Here is a 21,771-nt window from a genome sequence, read left to right on the forward strand (position 1 = left end):
CTCCAACTGTGAAGAACCAAGAAACCTTATGGAAGATGAACAGCATGAAGAAGCATAACATAGTTTTCCCTATTTTCTTTATACTATACACATTTATTTTAAGAGATCTGATTAAAATGAAACAAAAAAAGGGGCTTCCCTGGTGGCGCAGTGGTTGAGAGTCCGCCTGCCGAGGCAGGGGACACGGGTTCGTGCCCCGGTCCGGGAGGACCCCACATGCCGCAGACCGGCTGGGCCCGTGAGCCATGGCCGCTGAGCCTGCGCGTCCGGAGCCTGTGCTCCGCAACGGGAGAGGCCACAACAGTGAGAGGTCCGGGTACCGCAAAAAATAAAAAATAAAAAGCCATACAAATTATATAGTAGAAAGGTCAATAATACCAGAGGATAAAACCCCACACAAAAATCTTCTTTACCATTTCATAAAAAACATGCATATGTGGAAGTCTGTAGCCCTCTTTTCTCAAAAATGGGAAGTATTTACAATTAGCTTAACACTTCAGGCTACTGTACATAATTCATAATGTTAATTTGTATTCCCCTCAATTATTTACCTCTGCTCAGCTACCTTTTAATAATCTTTTATAATTGGGAGAGCCATAAAGAGTTTTATCACACTCAAAAGTATTCTCTGTAAAATGACAAATTAAATTTTCACAAAATGGTATCTGCTCTTAACTGGAATGTTTTTATGGAAGAAATGGGAAGATCTAAAAAAAACACATATGCATACTTTAAAAAAAGGAACTATGCAAGTTAAAACTATTGACTGCAACCATATTAAATTAATTAATGGAAGAAAAGAAAAAACCCAATGAACAGGATCATAGTGAGCCATCAATCAGAGATGAACATGCAGAGAAAGACAAAGAGAAAAGTGGGGTTCTAAGTAATGAGGAAAAGGAAGACCCAAAGGCATGTCTTGGATTTCTGCATAGAATGTAATTCCATTTTAAATATATTCTGATTTATTTAAAGCAAGTGGATAAAGTTATTACAACCATATGTTGGTTCAAAGTTATCACATGTTCCTTTAAGTAGTATGTGCAGCCTATAACATATATAAGCTACAAAAATCAGGCTGAAGAGCTACATGTTTTCCACATGTAATCAAGGGCCAAATTTGCACATAAGAAAATGACTGCATCCAGAAGGCAAAAAATATTCTATGTATAATGGAGAAAACACCCAGAAGGTGTAGGTATTAGGCTGTACATGGCCTAAGACAAATTTACAAGCAAGGGTGAATTTATGGATCATCACGGTCCAACCTGTTTATATTGGCTTGTTTAGACACGGCCTTCAATCTTTTCCAAGTTTTTCTAAGAGCATCGGCATCAGAGGAATGGTGATGACCTGCAGCCCCCTTGGGAAATCCTGGATGTACTCCAGGTGGGATTCCTCTGCCAATAAATACGCATGATGACTTCCATTACTTTCTCTAAAGCAAAGCACAAGCAACTTCTGCAGAACATGCCATACCTTTCTGGAAGCCTTCGGCCATGTCTTTCACCTTTCCACTTAGCTTCATTATCTTCTGCTCTTTGTTGCTGCATTTGATCAAAAATGGCATGGTAATGTTCATACTGTCCTCGAGAAGAAAAAGATGATGGAGCCACAGCCCCTCCACTGCCAAAAAGGGGAGCCTAGGAATCAAACAAAGAGCTCTCACATGCTTGTCTCACAAGACCTAAAAGGTCTGTACTACCCTCAAAAGAAAAAAGTAAATTTCAACACTTGACTCTTAAAAAGCAATTACCTAATTTAACATGTTTTCCTACTATATTATAACCATTAACAATCAAAAACTAGTATACTTTGTTACTAACAATAAAGCTTAATTCAATGTAACTAAAATATAAACTATCACTAAATTTATGTAACTATGAAAAAACTTGGTCTTAATTAACAAGTTTTGAAACAAGTTTCTAGTATACATTTTATGTGATCCCATCCTATTAAGTTTAAATATGTATAGCTTATAAATAAAACAGAGCCTGCTTTTGTAACACTCAAAATTATATCTAACGAAAACATATGGCATTTAACATACCCCAAATCCAATTCAACAAGCAATGAGTATATAAACACCACTGAAACATACTCTAGGTGTAAATAAAAGAAACAAAACAACATACCAATCCTTAAGCAGTTGACAAACAAACTGGGAAACAAAGTGTAAAGCTTGAAAAACATTTCATTTCCTGTAGTAAATGAGTGGCCACAGGCACACTGTAAAGTAGTAAATACTGAACAAACTTACAAAATAGAAAAAAAAATTATGAGAAATAAAAATTCCAAAAAAAAAAATCACTGGAGAAAAATATTATTCAACCCAGCCTTGAAAGCAATGTAACAAAGAAAGAGTAAATGATTAAATATGAACCATTGTATTAAAGTAAAACTTAAAGTAAAAATAAGCACTGGAGGTGTATGTTTAGGTGTTGGCAGTAGGGGGAAAAAGGACGCAGGAAGACGCAATAAGTTAACTAGAAAGAAGGCAGATAGGAAGTGTTATTTGGTCCTAAAAGGTCATCACAGGTAACTACCCTCAGCTGTGAGAGTTCATAGAATAAACAACAGAAAGCACGCATACATTTTCTAGCAGGAAAGTGCACTAAGACAGTTTCTTAGAAGGTTGGTGGGACTTCCCTGGTGGTGCAGTGGTTAAAAATCCGCCTGCCAATGCAGCGGACAAGGGTTCGAGCCCTGGTCCAGGAAGATCCCATGTGCCACGGAGCAACTAGGCCTGTGCGCCACAACTACTGAGCCTGCGCTCTAGAGCCTGCAAGCCACAACTACTGAAGCCTGTGCGCCTAGAGCCCGTGCTCTGCAACGAGAAGCCACCGCAATGAGAAGCTCATGCACCGCAACAAAGAGTAGCCCCCGCTCACCACAACTAGAGAAACCCCGTGTGAAGCAACGAAGACCCAATGCAGCCAAAAATAAACAAATAAAGTTTTTAAAAAAAAGGTCAGTAAGTCAAATTACGCATGATAAGCAAGAATAAGAGAGAGAACAAAGTAGAGGAACTAATTAGAAGGCTTGCTGCACTGACACCAAGCCAAGAAGCCTGCGAACAAAGAAAGGCAATCAGAGAAGAAGTCAACGGTGAAGGGAGCTGTGGGTTCTCTGCAGAAATAACAAAGGATGAAGGCAAAGGCATAGGACGCAGCCTCAGAACACACGCACCCAAGCGCATGGAAAACTCACAGAAAACAGAGATGTCAGGATGAGAGTTGAGTAAGTGTAGAATGTTACAGAGGTCAGGGGGCAAGAACTGCACTGCAAAGAGGAAATAGGAACCTCAGAGGCAGAGGCCAGCAGCACCAAAACGAAGACAAAGTGACATGACTCAAGTGGAGGGATAGCACTCAAACGCGGATGAGAGCAGAAGCCAGAACACTGCCCGGAAAGGGAGAAGAGCTTCCAGGTGACGACATCCTGAGGAAGAAGTCTGGCTAAGGAAAATACGAGAACCAAATAAAAGGCATTTCAGTGTACCCAGTGAGGTAAAACTTGTGTTAACATCTTGACACAAGAATTGTGTACAGTATTATAAGAAAGCCTGATTTTAAAAAAAGTCAGCTCAAGATAAAAATAGAAAACTGATTCAAGATGCTTGAACAGCAAGAGATGAAAGTTGCTAGAAATAGGGAAGATACTTCATTAGGCAGGAAACTCCATCAAGGTGATTTTCATATACATTTTCAAAATGTGCATCTCAGGGCAAGATTATCAGAATCACAATTCTGGTAAAAGGTGGTCATACCTCATACGAGCCTGGTTCCTCGAGTTTAGTGTGACGCTAATATCAACTTAAGGCTGAGTGTTCTAAGGTTTCTCTCTAGCAAAATCAAACGTATGTACATATCTCTGAAGATACCTATACTCAAAATAATGCTGAAAACACTGTACTAGAATACTGAAACAACAGGATCTTTTAAACATGACTTTATTCACCAATTATAAGCGCAGGTTGATGTTCTGACAAATACAGACACTCTTGGAACCACTACCACAATCGAAAGCACATCCATCACCCCAAAAGGTCCCTCATGTTCCTTTGCAGCCAACACCCCCTCCCTCCTTCTAGCAAACACTGATCTGCTCTCTATCACAGAAATTGGATTTGCCTTTTCTTATCATTTCATACAAATGGATTCATACAATATGTACTCTTGTGCCTGGCTTCTTTCACTCAGTATGCTGTTGACTGACCCATGTTGTTGCATGTATTAATAGGCTATCCCTTTTCAATGCTGAGCAGCATTCCAATATATTGTCAAACAACAGATACACTCATATATAATGGTTATCTATATAATCAAACTATATATGTGGAACATTTCATAATTTTTCTAAAAACACACTTTCATAAGAGATATATCAAAAATGGATAAAGCATTGAAAATCAACTACAATTTAAAAAAAGAAAAAAATACCTATCAGAAGAATCAAAAAGAAAAAATGGACAAAGCAAAAAGTCCCAGATTTTGCAGATACTAAGTAATCAAGGACAGTAGGTTATTTATACTGTGCATAATGTCTTGGTATTTAGAGGTATATAATAATAGAATATTAACTTTGAAATATTTCCCTTAATGTTTAGTTTCTGTTTTATCTTTATTTTGGGGAATCTCCTTAATATGATTCACATTTTTACTGAGCTTCCAGGTCCTTATCAACTGTACAGAAATCAAACAGCTGAAGAAGTTAAATATTTCAAACCTCATAGGGACTAAGTACAGAAACTAACATAGACTTTGCTTTACGTCATGGAAAATAAATTGTTTTATTAATCCTCACAGAAAGCAGTATAGAAGTTTATGAAGCGAAGCAGAAACCTATTAAGCACATAGTATCTCACACTGTTGAGAAACTATAATCAAACATTGGTAAAACTGGACTTTAGGATTAAATATGGCTTTAGACATCATAGGGAAAAAAGGTGCTTTACTGCATAAAGAAGATATACGCAAAGGGAGAAGAAAAAATAATCAAATTCTCAACACTGATCATGGACTGATATAAAATGCTTGACAAGATCTGAGGGCCTGCACTTTGGTAAGATTTTACTTTCTAATCATATAAGATATGGGGTTAGTTATTTTAGAATGGGCCAAATTCTGTCTGAGTCATTCCTTATCACTCAGGAGGTTAAAAGTTCAATTTCATAGTAAATTGGATAGTACAGTACAAAAATAGTAAAGTACAATTTTAAAGATAAAATTGTATTACTAAAAACTGTATAAGTCTATATTAATACAGCATTAGAAAAAGTGACTCCTACTGGGTTATTGATATGTAATACGAAAAATGTGTCATCTCAAGACACTGAAATACAAACCAAGAAAGCCAGGGCAGAACATGTATATCTACACAAACAGATAAATTTTTATTCAAATCATATCTTTTTGGGAAAAAGAAACAAGTAAGAATGGTAATCATTTCAACTTAACAAATATCTACTGGGCACCTAAATACCAAGTTTATTGAGCAAGGTCAGGCGAAATCACAGTTTAAAGACCTTAAGTAACAGCTGACTGGATTATACAAATTAAAACTGATAGTACAGAGGAATAATAGTATGTATTCATTTTTTATTGCTGTGTCATAAAGTACTACAAACTCAGCAGCTTAAGACAGACCCATTTGGGGTCTCAGGAGTCTGGGCATGGTTAGCAGGGTCCTCTGCTGGGGGTCTCACCAGGCAGAAATCAAGGTGTCAGCCAGGGCTGCCACCCTCATCTGAGGCTCAGGATCCTCTTCCAAGCTCATTGGTTCCTGGCAGAATTCACTCCCTTGTGGCTGTCACGGCTAAGGTCACTACATTCTTGCTAGCTGTTGGTCAGAGACCACTATCAGCTCCCACAGGACACCTGTGCTTCCCTGCCACGTGAACGCGTGCTTTTTCCCAGGCCAGCAGAAGCTGTCTCTCTGACCTTTTCCCTTCCAGGCTGCTATGAGGGAGGCTTATAAAATAGTGACGTGACCACAGGAGTGGCTACCCCATCAGCAGGGCCATACAACACAGCCTAACTAAGGGGCTGTGACACACCCTGTTCACAGGTTCCCCCATGCTCCAGTGGAGGGATAACATCAGGCCTGACCCCTGGAGTCAGGAATTTTGGGACCACCTTAGAATTTGGCATGTAAAGGATGTTATGAGGGCGAAAGAAGAAATGCAAGATTCAGACTGGCAGAGCAAGGAAAGGAAAAGGAGCTTAACAGGTGAGTCCTTGCAGGCCAAGCTCAGGCACTGCTCTTGAAATTCATTCCTCCTTCCTTCCTCCCTCCCTCCCTCCCTTCTCTCTCTTTCTTTCTTTCTTTTCTTTTTCTTTTTTCTTTCTTCCTTTTTCTTTCTCTTTCTTTTTCTTTCTTTCCTTTCTTTTTTTCTTTCTTTCCTTCCTTCCTTTTCTTTTTCTTTCTTTTCTTTCCTTCCTTCCTTCTCTTTCTTTCCCTCCCTTCCTCTCTCTCTCTCTTTCTTTCTTTCTTCTTTTAAATGAAGAAATTAAGGCTCAGGAAAGTTAAGTAACTTCCCCAAGGTTGTACAGTGTGGATCTGCCCAAAGGAAATGTCTGACTTAACCTACCTAGGTAAATGGCTGGTTAGGTCACTGGTTACCTAGGTAAATGGCTGGTTAGGTCACTGGTTACCTAGGTAAATGGCTGGTTAGGTCACTGGTTACCTAGGTAAATGGCTGGTTAGGTCACTGGTTACCTAGGTAAATGGCTGGTTAGGTCACTGGTTACCTAGGTAAATGGCTGGTTAGGTCACTGGTTACCTAGGTAAATGGCTGGTTAGGTCACTGGTTACCTAGGTAAATGGCTGGTTAGGTCACTGGTTACCTAGGTAAATGGCTGGTTAGGTCACTGGTTACCTAGGTAAATGGCTGGTTAGGTCACTGGTTACCTAGGTAAATGGCTGGTTAGGTCACTGGTTACCTAGGTAAATGGCTGGTTAGGTCACTGGTTACCTAGGTAAATGGCTGGTTAGGTCACTGGTTACCTAGGTAAATGGCTGGTTAGGTCACTGGTTACCTAGGTAAATGGCTGGTTAGGTCACTGGTTACCTAGGTAAATGGCTGGTTAGGTCACTGGTTACCTAGGTAAATGGCTGGTTAGGTCACTGGTTACCTAGGTAAATGGCTGGTTAGGTCACTGGTTACCTAGGTAAATGGCTGGTTAGGTCACTGGTTACCTAGGTAAATGGCTGGTTAGGTCACTGGTTACCTAGGTAAATGGCTGGTTAGGTCACTGGTTACCTAGGTAAATGGCTGGAGGTAGGAGTGAGAGTGAGGAGGGACGGAGGGTGCTTTCAGGTAAAGACTAATACAGGTATCAGGACGTAGCTCCAGCAGGCCACACACAGTGGGGAAACTGCAGTACGGTCCTTAGCTCAGCATGACTAGAGCGCATGGCACGACCAGGATGAGTGCGGAGAGACTGGCAGGGCCCCGCTTAGTACGGGTCTTCTGAAAACGGAATCTTCAGGTCTGCGTGAAGCTAGAGGACTTTAGGCAGAGTGGAGACAAACTGTATTTGATTTTAAAAAGACGCCTCAGGCAGGAATGGTGTATCACAGCCTTCACAGCAAACTTTTTATGCAATTTTAACAGTGTCACATATTAGTTATCAGTACAAATTACAAACCAAATATGTGCAGGAAAACTAAGGAGTCATAATAGATGCTGAAGAACTCTAGTAAAAAGTAAGTGTATCCCCCCAAAAAGCCAATTGTATACCTTTTCAAGAGCAGGAGGAAACTGGAGAAAAAGCAGTAGTGTAAGTGCACTGGCACCAAAGGCCTACCTTCATTTCACCGCTTCCACCAGCACTCAGCACGTTTCTCCATCCTTGTTCCCTGGCCCTATTTATTTTCTCCAACTTTTGGGGAAAAGAAACAAACAAAACACCATTTCAAATATTTAGTATAAAGTACATGAAATACATTTAGAAATAAAATGGAATCAGTGTATCCCTTTAAAAAAAAAAAAGGGCGGGGGGGACTTCCCTGGTGGCGCAGTGGTTGGGAGTCCTCCTGCCGATGCAGGGGACACGGGTTTGATCCCTGGTCTGGGAGGATCCTGCGTGCCGCGGAGCGGCTGAGCCCGTGTGCCACAGCAACTGATCCTGCGCTCTAGAGCCTGCGAGCCACAACTACTGAGCCCGCAGGCCTACAGTCCGTGCTCCGCAGCAAGAGAGGCCACCACGATGAGAAGCAAGTGCACTGCAGCGAGCCGTGGCCCCCACTCACCGCAACTAGAGAGGACCGGCGTGCAGCAACGGGGACCCAACGCAGCCAGGAAAAAAAAAAAAAAAAAAAAGGCACATGTGTAGGAGGCAGTGCAGCACACTGGGGAAATGGACCATCCTCTTACCCTTTCCTTTTCTTGCCTTTTCATCTGTTCAGCCTTCATTAAACTAATCTGTAACAAGTTTTAAAGACAAACTTTTTAGAACACTTGAAACTATTATCCTCTCCAACTTGGCAGGGGAAAAAAGTAAGAGCGAAATAACTACCTGATCCTTTTGTTTCTTTTCTTTTTCATTCAATTCCAACCTTCTCTTCCTTGCTGGTTCCTTAAATAAAAAAAGAACATTTTTTTAATCAATAATAAATATTACTTCTTCTAGTTTCATCAGTAAAGCTAGCATACCAATGGTAGACATATGCCCAGGGAGGTTAAAAAACAGAAATAAGTTAGAGGTATTTGTTTGAAAGAAATAAGGAGGAAAGGTTTGGAGGTTTTATAAGATTTGTTTCTTCTTTTATAATTATTTTTACAAAGCTTTAAAATAAGCAGACAGATGTCTTTATACCTCAAACAGTTTCCTCCTTTCTTCTCCAGGATTCACTTTCTTCACTGGACTTTGATGGGCCTGGACAAAAAGTAAAACTACAAATTAGATAAGGATTTTGAAAAATTCAAATGTATGGAAATTTAAAACAGGAAAAAATGTAAAGCCAATACTGCCATAACTGTCTTTCAAAATATATTATCCCTGGGGCTTCCCTGGTGGTGCAGTGGTTAAGAATCTGCCTGCCAATGCAGGGGACGTGGGTTCGATCCCTGGTCCGGGAAGATCCCACATGCCGCGGAGCAACTAAGTCTGTGCACCACAACTACTGAGCCTGTGCTCTAGAGCTGGCGAGCCACAACTACTGAGCCCGCGTGACACAACTACTGAAGCTGACGCGCCTAGAGCCTGTGCTCCGCAACAAGAGAAGCCACCGCAATGAGAAGCCTGCACACCGCAACAAAGAGTAGCCCCCGCTCGCAGTGATTAGAGAAAGCCCACGCGCAGCAATTAGAGAAAGCCTACACACAGCAATGAAGACCCAATGCAGCCAAAAATAAATAAATAAATTTTTTTTTAATAAATAAAAATAAAGTCACCTATAAAGAAGTAGATAAAGGACATACACAGAGGTTAGCAAAAATAAAGGAAATAGCCAGTAACTACCACCCAAGTCAAGGCACAGAATACTGCCAACAAGCAGAAGCCCTCCACCAGAGAGGTAGCCACCATCCTGACTTTACTAATCACTATCTTGCTTGTCTTTATGGCTTTGCCAATTATGTACGCCTTCCTAAGCAATACAGTTTAGTTTTCTGTGTTCTGAGTTGTATATTAATGGAATTACACAATATATATTCCTTTGTATCTCACTTCTGGTGCTCCACATTGTTTTCAGAATCGCCCATGTTATTATTTGTATCTGCATTTGTTTTCTTCATTGATAAGTAATACTCCATTGATGTTGATTCCTTTCTTGCATAGTTATCTTGCACTTTTCTCAGCAGGTCTAAAGTATTTGAGAATTGGGAGACTGGGATTGACATATATACACTAATATGTATAAAACAGATAACTAATAAGAACCTGCTGCATAAAAATAAATAAAAAATAAAGTATTTGAGGGAGTCTGTCACTATGTCTCTCCATTTCCTTTTCTGATTACTCATTTCTGCATGCTGAACTTCTATCAGGCCACTTTACTGAATTCATTAGGAATGTTCTGCTGCTTCACTAGGATTTTCTACCTAGGGAATCATATCATGTGTAAATGTCTGTTTCCTCTTCTCTCCCAGTATTTATGTTTCTTATTTTTTTCTCTTTTTAATTACATTAGCTAGGCTTCTGGAATAACATTAAATAATAGCAATCATTGCAAACATCCTTGTTTTGCTCCTAACTTTAATGTAAATGCTTCCAATTTTTCAGTATTATGTATAATGCCTGACATGGGTTTCTAGTATATATAACTGTGTCATGTTAAGAACTTTCCCCTCTATTTCTTGAATGAAAGAAATGTGGATTTTTAAAATTTATTTATTTATTTATTTTTGGCTGCATTGGGTCTTCGTTGCTGCACGTGGGCTTTCTTTAGTTGCAGCGAGCGGGAGCTACTCTTTGTTGCGGTGCGCAGGCTTCTCCTTGAGGTGGCTTCTCCTCTTGTGAAGCACAGGCTCTAGGCACACGGGCTTCAGTAATTGTGGCATGTGGGCTCAGTAGTTGTGGTGCACGGGCTCTAGAGCGCAGGCTCAGTAGTTGTGAGCTTAGCTGCTCCACAGCATGTGGGATCTTCCTGGACCAGGGCTGGAACCTGTGTCCCCTGCATTGAGAGGTGGATTCTTAACCACTGCGCCACCAGGGAGGCCACTGGATCATTTTTAAAAACCATTTTATTGAGGTACGATGGACATACAAAAAGTTGTACATGTTTAATGTATACAACCAAAGAAGTTTTTTTTTTTAAACTGTTAAATTCTACTCAACTTTCAGTATCTACCGAGATCATTTATGTATGATTTTCTCAACTTACTAATGAAGTGAAATTAACCAGTTTCCTACTGTTGAACCATCCTTGCATCCCAAAATGTATCCTATTTAATAATTCTTAAATCATTCTTTTGATAAATGGTTTGAGTTTTTGAAAAACTTCTTTTAGGATTTCTGCATGTGTGCTCATAAGTATAACTGACCCATGGATTTCTTTCTTTTTTTATCTTGGGCTAGCTACCCAATTTTGTGAGCAATGTTAAGCCTACTGTATGATCAGTGTTTCAAACCGTTCAAAATACAATTCCATATACCAAAAAAGATTAAAAGTATTTACAGGAAACTCTAGTTATTTATCATGAACGAATTTTAAATTTTTCAGCTACCTCAGGAAAAAATGAATATAAAAAGAAACACTGTACAAAATTATTTACCAATGTTGGGTTTCAACTCAAAGGAAAGCAAATGCTACTTTAAAAAAATTATTTCAGTGGTCATTTACATTATTAGTCAAATAATTCAGCATTTGATTGTATCATTAAAGTGTCTCCACTAACAATTCCATTTCAATAGCAGCTGTATTTTGGCAAAAGTCAATGTTATGAAATTACTTTCATATACCACTTATTGCTTCTACTTCCTAAATTTTGTAAAATGACCATAATGGATAAGCACTAAAATTCTAAATGCAAATTCAGAATATTACAAAATAAATATGACCCACAATCAATATGAAATTAATATAATTCCAGAAATATATTACTGTTAAGATATTATATAGCTCACAACACATAAAAAAGAACTAGAAAGGCACCAAAAGTTTCCTTTCACTAAAAAAAAAAAAAAATTCAAAAAGATATTTAAAGTTTCTGCTTACTTTAGAAAGCAACATGATACATAATTTAAACATAATTTCTTCCTTAGGAAATGCAACTAACTTATTTTAATGAATACATTACTTAATCTGAGCACAATAAAATGATAATATTTACAATATGTAACATCATCAAATGGGTTGATAAACTGTTAAAATGAGAATAATGATTCTCTTATACTGTGTTTTGGCATTTTAATTAAATGACCATTATAAACCAAATCCATTTTATTGATACAGTATGTTTTAAACTCAAAGCTACATCATCAATGTGATAAGTGGTATTAAGTCTCATACCAGGGACTTCCCTGGCAGTCCAGTGGTTAAGACTCGGCACTTCCACTGCAGGGGGCATAGGATTGATCCCTGGTTGGGGAACTAACATCTCGCAAGCCGCGCGGTGCAGCCCAAAAAACAAAAATAAAAACAAAACCTCACACCATGACCAACTAAATGGCAAGTTTACTCCCTGACAAAACGACCCAAGCAGTAGGTTCCCGGAACCGTCCCTTCTCCTCCTCACTGTATTATTAGATCCTAACTCCTAACCTAATGCTGGCTAGTTATTTCAATTCAACCTTCACTTAAGCTGAACCATGTATCTCACCACCTCGCCCCAGGAAAGACACTAGGGTTAATGAGATGACAATAATACTGAAATATTTAAAGAACAGTAGCTTTCAAACTTTTTGTAAAAGCAACCCACTGTAAGAAATATATTTCAGGGCTTCCCTGGTGGCACAGTGGTTGAGAGTCCGCCTGCCGATGCAGCGGACACAGGTTCGTGCCCTGGTCCGGGAAGATCCCACATGCCACAGAGCGGCTGGGCCTGTGTGCCATGGCTGCTGAGCCTGCGCATCCGGAGCCTGTGCTCCACAACAGGAGAGGCCACAACAGTGAGAAGCCCGCGTACCGCAAAAAAAACCAAACAAACAAAAAACAAGAAATATATTTCACATCCAGGCCCAATTAAGATACATCACCACACACACCACAACCACACACACACACACACCCAAGTTCCATAAAATACTTTTACTATGTGTAGCTGAGTCTGTTACTTTCCATTCTATTACTTAAAAAAAAAAGTCCGTGCTCTTCACCCACTAAATGGTTTTGCTACCACTAATAGATAGCAAACCCCTCTTTTAAAATAGTCAAGAGAGCGTTCTGGGGGCACTATTACTGACGTACAAGGAAAAAACAGTTGTATATAATTTTTTTTATGGCATTACAATCACAAAGTTAACATTTCAAAGTATGTTTTATATATATATAGAATTTAAACTAGTAGGGAATGCTACCCAGGAGCTTCGTAAAAATACATATTCCTTCCATACAAAAGAGTATTACTTGGCAATAAACAGCAATGAAGTACTGATACATGCTACAACATGGATACATGCTACAACCTTGAAAACACTATACTAAGCAAAAGAAGCCAGTCACAAAAGACCAGGTACTGTATGACTCCAGTTACATGAAATGTCCACAACAAGCAAATCTATACAGAGACAAAAGTAGATTAGCAGTTGCCCAGGGCTAAGGGTTGGGGAAGAATGGGGAGGGAATGCTAATGGGAAAAGGATTTTGTGGGGAGGCAAGGAAAATGTTCTAAAGTTGATTGGGGGGATGGTTGCACAACTCTTGCAAATTCATTGGAAACCATTTAATTCCAAACTTCAAATGGATGAGTTGTATAGTATGTAAGTTATATCTTGATAAAGCTATTTTCAAAAAACACATATCCCCAAGAGTTGCTGAATTATAATTTCTGGACACAGAGCCCTGCGTACTACATTTTAACAAGTTCCACAGGTGAACCCTTATGTAGCAGGTCTAGCACTGGTCTCCACATTTGTGAACCACGACACCCAACAACTTAAAAATATTAACATGAGTGATACAGCATCTCACTATACATGACCAGCTTTACACCAGATTACACAACTGTGTGCAACAAGAGAATGTTTAACTAAGACACCTGCGTACTCTTGGGTAAGTCACATGAAAGCAAGAGTTACATTCATGTTTTGGTTCTCCAGATTGCAGCCTCACATAAGATATACAAATATTTGTGAAATAAAAATGCCAAGCTGTTCCTCTGACATCACACAAGTATTTTCAGAACACTATTTCTACACAGAAGAGAAAAATATGGTTACATAAAACATCCATATTAAACGAAAAGTGTTTTGTTTCTTTGCTCAAGTCAGAACCAAAATACTGAAACATACTCACAGAGCTCCCTCTGGTGGCTTCATAACCACTCCTCTGTTTTAACTGAAGCCTTTTAGAAAACAGCTATGATTATTAATAGGAAGTGGAGCAAAGAAAGTTTTTATGACATGCAGATATTTTTAAGATATGCTGAGTAATAAAAACTTAATGTGTATTAGCTTAATTTTCTGCAGTTAAAAAGAGCCAGACAGGACTTCCCTGGTGGTGCACTGGTAAAGAATCTGCCTGCCAATGCAGGGGATACAGGTTCAATCCCTGGTCTGGGCAGATCCCACATGCTGCGGAGCAACTAAGCCCGTGAGCCACAACTACTGAGCCTGCTCTCTAGAGCCCACAAGCCGCAACTACTGAGCCCATGTACCACAACTACTGAGCCTGCGCTCTAGAGCCTGTGAGCCACAACTACTGAGCCCGTGCACCACAACTACTGAAGCCTGTGCGCCTAGAGCCCGTGCTCTGCAACAAGAGAAGCCACTGCAGTGAGAAGCCCGCGCACCACAACGAAGAGTAGCCCCCGCTCACCGCAACTAGAGAAAGCCCGCACAGCAACTAAGACCCAATGCAGCCAAAAATTATTTTTAAAAAAGAGACAGGCACTATCAGTAAGGGGTTATGGTTTTCCTTATAAACTTCTCCTTTTCAAGCTTGATAGAAAGTTAAATTTAAAATTCTAAGAGCCATTATGAATTTGAATCTAAAAGATGCTTCAGATTTTCTGGGGACAAAATAAGTCTTTTAAAAAAATATATGAGGGCTTCCCTGGTGGCGCAGTGATTGAGAGTCCGCCTGTCGATGCAGGGGACAGGGGTTCGTGCCCTGGTCCGGGAAGATCCCACATGCCGCGGAGCGGCTGGGCCCGTGAGCCATAGCCTCTGAGCCTGCGCGTCCGGAGCCTGTGCTCCGCAACGGGAGAGGCCACAACAGTGAGAGGCCTGCGTACCGCAAAAAATAATAATAATAAAAATAAATAAATAAATAAAAAATATGAGTCATATAAAAACCAAAAAACAAACAACTTATTTTAAAAAATCACATTTAAAATAATTTAGACATTTAGTTTCTTTCCTTTAATTCTTTTCATTGTTAGGGTTTTTTTTTGCGGTACGCAGGCCTCTCACCTCTGTGGCCTCTCCCGCTGCGGAGCACAGGCTCCGGACGCGCAGGCCCAGCGGCCATGGCTCACGGGCCCAGCCGCTCCGCAGCATGTGGGATCCTCCTGGACCGGGGCACGAACCCACGTCCCCTGCATCGGCAGCGGACTCTCAACCACTGCGCCACCAGGGAAGCCCTTCATTGTTAGGTTTGAAAAACTTCATGCATGTGTCGTTTCTTTTATTTTTATTTACCTGAAATTTTTTCTAATTTGTTTTCATCATGGTAAAACACATATAAAATTTACCATTTTAGAAAACAGTATGGAAGTTCCTTAAAAAACTACAAATAGGGCTTCCCTGGTGGCGCAGTGGTTGAGAGTCCGCCTGCCGATGCAGGGGACACGGTTTCGTGCCCCAGTCCGGGAGGATCCCACATGCCGCGGAGCGGTTGGGCCCGTGAGCCATGGCCGCTGGGCCTGTGCGCCCGGAGCCTGTGCTCCGCAACGGGAGAGGCCGCAACAGTGAGAGGCCCGCGTAACGCAAAAAAAAAAAAAAAAAAAAAACTAAAAATAAAGCTACCATATGATCCAGCAACCCCACTCCTGGGTATATATCCAGAAAAACCAAAAATTCTAATTTGAAAAGAAACATGCACCCCAATGTTCACTGCAGCAGTATTCACAATAGCCAAGACATGGAAACAACCCAAGGGCCCATCAACAGACGACTGGCTTAAGAAGATGTGGTACATATATATAATGGAATACTACTCAGCCATAAAAAAGAATGAAAGTTGCCATTTGCAGCAACATGGATGGACCTAGAGATTATTATGCTAAGCGAAATAAGTCAGACAAAGACAAATACTATACGATATCACTTATATGTGGAATCTAAAATATAATACAAATGAATGTATATGTAAAACAGAAATAGACTCACAGACACAGAAAACAAACTCATGTTTACCAAAAGGGAGAGGGACAAATTAGGAGTACGGGATTAACAAATAAAAACTACTATACATAAAACAGATAAGCACCACGGATTTACTGTATAGCACAGGAAATTAATACCCAATATCTTGTAATAACCTATAATGGAATATAATCTGCCCCCAACAATAAACTGAATCACTAGAATGCTGTACACCTGAAACTAACACAATATGATAGATCAACTATACTTCAACTAAAAAAAATTTACCATTTTAACCATTTTTTTAGTGTACAATTCTGTGGCATTAAGTACATTCACACTGTCGTGCAAAGAAATCTGTCGTGAAACGTTGTTTAAATAAGCTGCATGATTATTTCATGTGCTAATTATTACTTAGTTCTCATTGGTCTGGTCTAGAAAATCATGCCAAATGCCTAAAAACTTTAAGGGCAACAACCTTGCCTGAACTCCAAAACTCTTATAACTATCACCTGAATCATGTACCTGTCACTATTTGATGGGATGGTATCTGTTATTCAGGATATTATTAATACCACAGCATGCTGCTCTTGCATACTGAATAAATGCTAACTGAAAATGAGGGAAACATTAAGAACACCAACATACTGTTTGATTCGACCAGCCATGTGAAAGAATAAACACTTGGCTACGATCCCGCCCAAGGGTGAGGACCACCTGCTACATCTTCAGCCCAGCCTCACCAAGTGCTCTGATCTCTCCACTGGTCAGGTGAACACTTGGCCCAGAGATAAGGCAAATGACCTTCTACAAGTCCACCCAAGTATGTATTTGGGTTACAAGAGAAAGTTAAAGGGATCGTACTAATTTTTAGTCTCTTCAGTACAGCTACCGATAATAACCTTAGCAGACTACTCGTCTTCCTAACTGAAGAAAATAGCTATTGAGTCTATTTTTTTCCTCCTGTGACCTTATGGAGTACAGACACATCCCAGTGTGCTCAGGAGTTGGTCATTATCATTTTTTTCTCTCTTGGTTTTGTTTTTCTAATAGTTATCAATGTGCTAACAACGGCAACAAAATGGCCTCTGCACAGTTTTACGAACAACTTTTGGGTGTTATTCATTCTTTTAAAGAATTAACACTTGAGTGACTTGACAAACTCTGTTAGTGCTCTCTAATTCACTCATCACTCACTTATCCAGTCAGTGTTTACTGGGGGCCCCACTGGTTCAGGCACCAGTGAACAACATCACCCCTGCTCTCACAGATTCACACCTCCACGGAGGAGGCTGGAAACAAGCACATGCAAGAAAAACAGCAGAGGAAAAAGCAGACGGAGCTGCGGGGGTGGGCCAGAAGGCTGGATGGCAGTTCTCTCCTTAGAGTTGCGAGCACAGCCTGGAAGGAAGGAAGGAGGAAAACCATGCAAGAGAGAGAGAGTCCTCCAGGAGAGGAGAGGAGCAAGTTCAAGTGCTCTTCCGCAGATAAGTGCTCGGCACGTCCGAGGACAGCAAGGTTTCATGAGCGCTGCTGGATGGAGACTAGCAAGGAGGGAGCAGAGATGAGACTTGCGGAGGTAACAAGGGCACCTTCTCTGAGCGGGAGGAAAGGCTGCTGGCACCTCTTGAGCAGGAAAGGGCGACGATTACCCTTCACCACCAGAGCAGCATTGAGGCTGCCGTGTGCAGACAGACGCAGGACGCCGGTCTGAGAGCAGTGAGGTCAGGCCGGGGAGGGCGAGGTGGCCTGGATCAGTGTTTGACAGAGTGGCGAGCAGCAGTCAGACTGCGAACAGGATAGGTTCTGCAGGCGGTGGACAGGATGTGACGGTGACGGGGCGTCAGCGGACTTCAGGAGCGTGAGGCAAGACAAGAAGGATGAGCCTGGGGACGGCATGGGACCTGGCGTTCAGACTTACACAGCCTCACGCTGGGATGCCCATCAGACACCCGGTTAGAAACGCGAGGACAGCACGCGTCTGGAGTTCAGGAAAGGAGTCCAGGCTCGAGATGCAGATGTGTCGGTTTACAGGTGCTGTCAGAGCGCGAGGATGGTCCGGGGAGGTGTCCCCGGCTGGCGTCCTGAAGCACTGGAGCGTCAGGGGTCAGCGACAGCAGGAGGAGCTTGCGCCACGGCAAGAGGAGCAGGCAGGCAGGGAGGAGGACAGTCAGCAGAGTGCGGTATCTAGACTCACGTGAAGAGAACGTTAAAGGAAGAGCAGGTAATCAGTGAGTCCAAAACTGAGGCAGGGGAACAAGACACCTGACCCCTGGACATACCCAACTGGGCTCCCTGCGGTCCTCGCCAGGAGCCGCGTCCTAACAGCTGTGACAAAGCAAGAGGAAAGGGGAAGCAAGGAGGGGGAGCAAGGAAGCGAAGACGTACAGACAAGGCTGGGGGAAGTTCTGCCATTAAAGGAGCAGAGATACAGGGAAAGGGCTGGATCCAGGGAGACATGGGAGGAAGGATTTTGTTAAGAAGACTGCAGATATAACATGTCTGTTTGCTAACAGGAGTGATTCGGGAGAGAGGAAAAATATGATACCGAAGAGAGGGTGAAGTCCTTTAGTAGGCAGAAATACTAACAACATATGGTCCACAAACAGCTGGGTCGGCTCTGGATCAAAACACAAATAGATCAGCAAAGTAACAGGAAGAAAGGCAGGATATTTACAAACACGTAGGACTGACTGGCAAGAGGGCTGCTGAGTGTGGGCAATTTCCTTCCACTTGCTTCTGTTTTCTCAGTGAAATAGGAAGCAAGGCCATACCCTGAGGTGAAGAGCAAGGAGAAAGCAGGAGATAACCATCCTGGAAAGTGGGAAGGGAACTGGACTGTGGAAACATAACAGGGTGGTGGCGGCAGTGCTTGCCTGACGCTGGGGGTCTAAATTTAAAGCGAGACCAGTTAGAACAGCTGCCTGTTTTCCTCACCACATTCCACTGGGGCAAGACAGTTGAGGTTCTGGAAACTATTACAACGAGAGAACATGAAATTAAAGCCGGAGAAAGAAAATAAAAATGAAGAAGGGATGGACAATGAAAAAACTAGCTAAGATCCACGGATCCAACAGAACAAAGAAGTTTTGGTGGCAGAGTCCTCAGGGAATGAGCTGAAAACACAGGAAGTAGTGGTCAGAGAGTGGGGTACTTGTAACTGAGACTACGAAATAGATGCTATTATGGATGACATGATGTGATGGCATGACTACAGGGGAGAGTTCCAAGGTGAGGCAGGAGACACGATCACTGATGAAAGAGAACCATCAAGAAAACAAGGCCGTGCACTACCGCAAGGGTCATCTTCTCAGATACTGAAGTCACCAAGAATCATGACAGTGCGGGGAAGTGTCTAGGATGACCCTCACGGAGGCGCAGCAGCTGACACGAAGCCTGGCGGAGTGGCTTAGGGAGCAGGGGAGAATCTGGCAATGACAAGCGAGGACCACGCCTCCATCGGCCGACCTCTAGGCCCAGCAGGACTGAGGGACCAGAGGGAAAACGGTCCCCAAGAGAGATGCATGACAGTGTTCAGGGCAAGCCAGATTTTAGAGCAAAAGAGGTGAAGACACTCTTGACAAGGTTGGAACACAGGGGATTTGGCTGATGATGTGCTCTCCAAGGCTCTGTGGAAGGGTTCGGGGGTGGGATCGGGGGAGGGCCAGAGCCTTAGGGAGCTGAGAGGCTACGGAATGAGGGCACGCCGGGGGCGCTGGGTGTCTTGTGGTGACTAAAGAAAAGAGGGCTAAAGGCTATGATGGAATTGCTCCACTTAGGCCTGAATAAACATGGTACCAAAAAACAGAAACACAAACGCGGTGTGCCAGCTGTCACGATGCCCCTCAGCTCGCAGTTCACCCTTCACCGTCCTGCTCGTGACCCTGGAGCTGGACAGGGCAAACCTCAGGCCTGCAGCAGGAAGCTTTGTCTGCAGACCATGTTGGAGAAAGCGATGCTGCACAAGGAAAGGGCTTCTCTTCCTCTTGTCCCTGTGGGTGCAGGACAGGCGGTGACACCACCCCTGCAGGCAGAGTACCCCCGGCAGCCTCTCTGCGACTTTCAGCGGCAGCCTCGAGGCCAGCTGCCCGCCGCACCCGGTGCCCCAGCCGGGCAGCCCAGCCCAAAGGGCCCAGCAGTGCCGGCAGGCTCCTCCAACCGGGCCTCTCAGCACGGTTCACCCTATGAAGGTTCCAGGCATCTGATCAGCTCCACAATGGACAGTCTCGCATCTGCCAGCCTCGGCCCTGGCACCTCAGCGAACTCCACTACCCAGGGGTCACCTCCATCCACACCCAGCAGGCTCTGAGTCTCGGCTTTAAGGGCAGGCGGGGTGATACTCTGGCCTCTGTCTCTCCTATGGGGCCCTGCCTCTGCACCAGGAGCAGTGCCTGCTTCCTGCGTCTGTCTGCTAGGCCTGTATTCTTTAGAGTTCTCTTTACCCCTTAGAAGTCAATTACCTAAAAACAGATCATAATGACTTACACCAAACTTCCCCCTATCAAATTATTATGTTTTCTGTCTCCTGACTGGATGCTGACTTACACAACTTATTTGAAGACTGCTTTACAAGGATCATGTTGAACTACTTTATCATAGCTTCTACCCAAAGAGACGGACCACCCCTCCTAGGAGGTCTGTCTTACAGCATTACACACACCTTTGTAACTACATGTGTGTGTACGTGTATGCATGCATGTGCACACACAGTGCAAACCAACAGGTTCCATATACCAGAGAACACAGCTAGTGACGTGAAGAAAAGTATCAAATTCCTGCAACTAATACTGTGTTCTTAGACACAACCCCTAAATGCTACAGGCCTTAATTTTCATCTGAAATATGACAGACTATATGATCATATTCCTCCAGCTCTATGATTTTATTTATCTCATCGTGAAATCGTAAATTCAAAATTTCCCCAGATTTTTATGATGTTTATCACAGATATTTACTTATTTTAGGCACAAAGACAAATGGCTCTGCTTAGGTTATTCAAAATTGATTTCATTTATAATGTTACTCTCTTTTTACTGCACCAGCTACTTTACTTAACTAATGTTTCTTTATGACTTCTGTAAGTCTCCCAAGTTTTAGAGACTGGTGAAGCAGAGAACAATGTTCTTTAGTAACTTAATGAAAACAATCCTATGAATATCAAGATTAACTGAACTGAGCTACAATAAAATAAGGTCAAACTGAGCATGTTATTAATACACAGTTTGTAGCATGATCATCATACCTGTTTATGTTTTTGGAGTGGTTTCTTTTCATGTAATTTTTTATCTCCATATTTCTTATACGTTAAAGGGACTCCATATTTAGCAGCAGGCTTTGTAATTTTCTGAGCAGACACAACAGAAGCCAAGCTTTGTCCTGAACCTGGTCTTTTGGCTATGTGAAAAAAATAGAAAAAAATTTTCAGAGTTCTTAATAGGAAACCCCTAATTTCAAAATTCTTCAAGATGGCCTTGTTCATGTTCACAATCACTGAGATCACTGAATCTGAAACTTTTCATTAAACGTCTCACTCCCTCCTTACCACACGGCAATGCCTCCATTAGGGCTATTCCACACTAAAGCCACTCTTTGAAAGAAGCAAGAAGCTAACTTGTTGAAATTTCTCACATGTTGAAATTTCTCACACAGAACAAGCACGTCCCTAAAACTGACTGTGGATGATGACTGCACGTATCTGTGAATATACTAAAAAACACTGACCTGTTGACTTTAAATGGGCGAATTGAATGGTATGCGGATTGTATCTCAATACAGCTGTTAAAAACAAACTTTAAAAAGAACATTCAATGTCTTAGAAATTACTTTTGAAATCAGAATATAAACCTCAAGAGCAACT

General features: G+C 41.9%; 1 protein-coding gene across 7 annotated transcripts in view; it reads right to left on the minus strand.

Annotated features, from left to right (window-relative positions):
• NEK1 (NIMA related kinase 1) overlaps window positions 1–21,771 on the minus strand; it is a 213,806-nt gene that overhangs the window by 134,799 nt on the left and 57,236 nt on the right. For all 7 annotated transcript variants that reach the window (XM_089912681.1, XM_089912680.1, XM_022594861.3 and 4 more), the window contains 6 exons: window positions 21,157–21,308; window positions 8,823–8,882; window positions 8,523–8,582; window positions 8,381–8,428; window positions 7,812–7,886; window positions 1,480–1,643 (listed from right to left, as the gene is read on the minus strand). In XM_089912681.1, coding sequence (XP_089768807.1) covers window positions 1,480–1,643; window positions 7,812–7,886; window positions 8,381–8,428; window positions 8,523–8,582; window positions 8,823–8,882; window positions 21,157–21,308 — 559 coding nt within the window. The remainder of the gene's footprint in view (window positions 1–1,479; window positions 1,644–7,811; window positions 7,887–8,380; window positions 8,429–8,522; window positions 8,583–8,822; window positions 8,883–21,156; window positions 21,309–21,771) is intronic.

Source organism: Delphinapterus leucas, chromosome 6, assembly GCF_059928025.1.
Source record: "Delphinapterus leucas isolate spDelLeu-1000000601 "Yukka" chromosome 6, BTC_Dleu_Yukka2, whole genome shotgun sequence".
Taxonomy (NCBI): domain Eukaryota; kingdom Metazoa; phylum Chordata; class Mammalia; order Artiodactyla; family Monodontidae; genus Delphinapterus; species Delphinapterus leucas.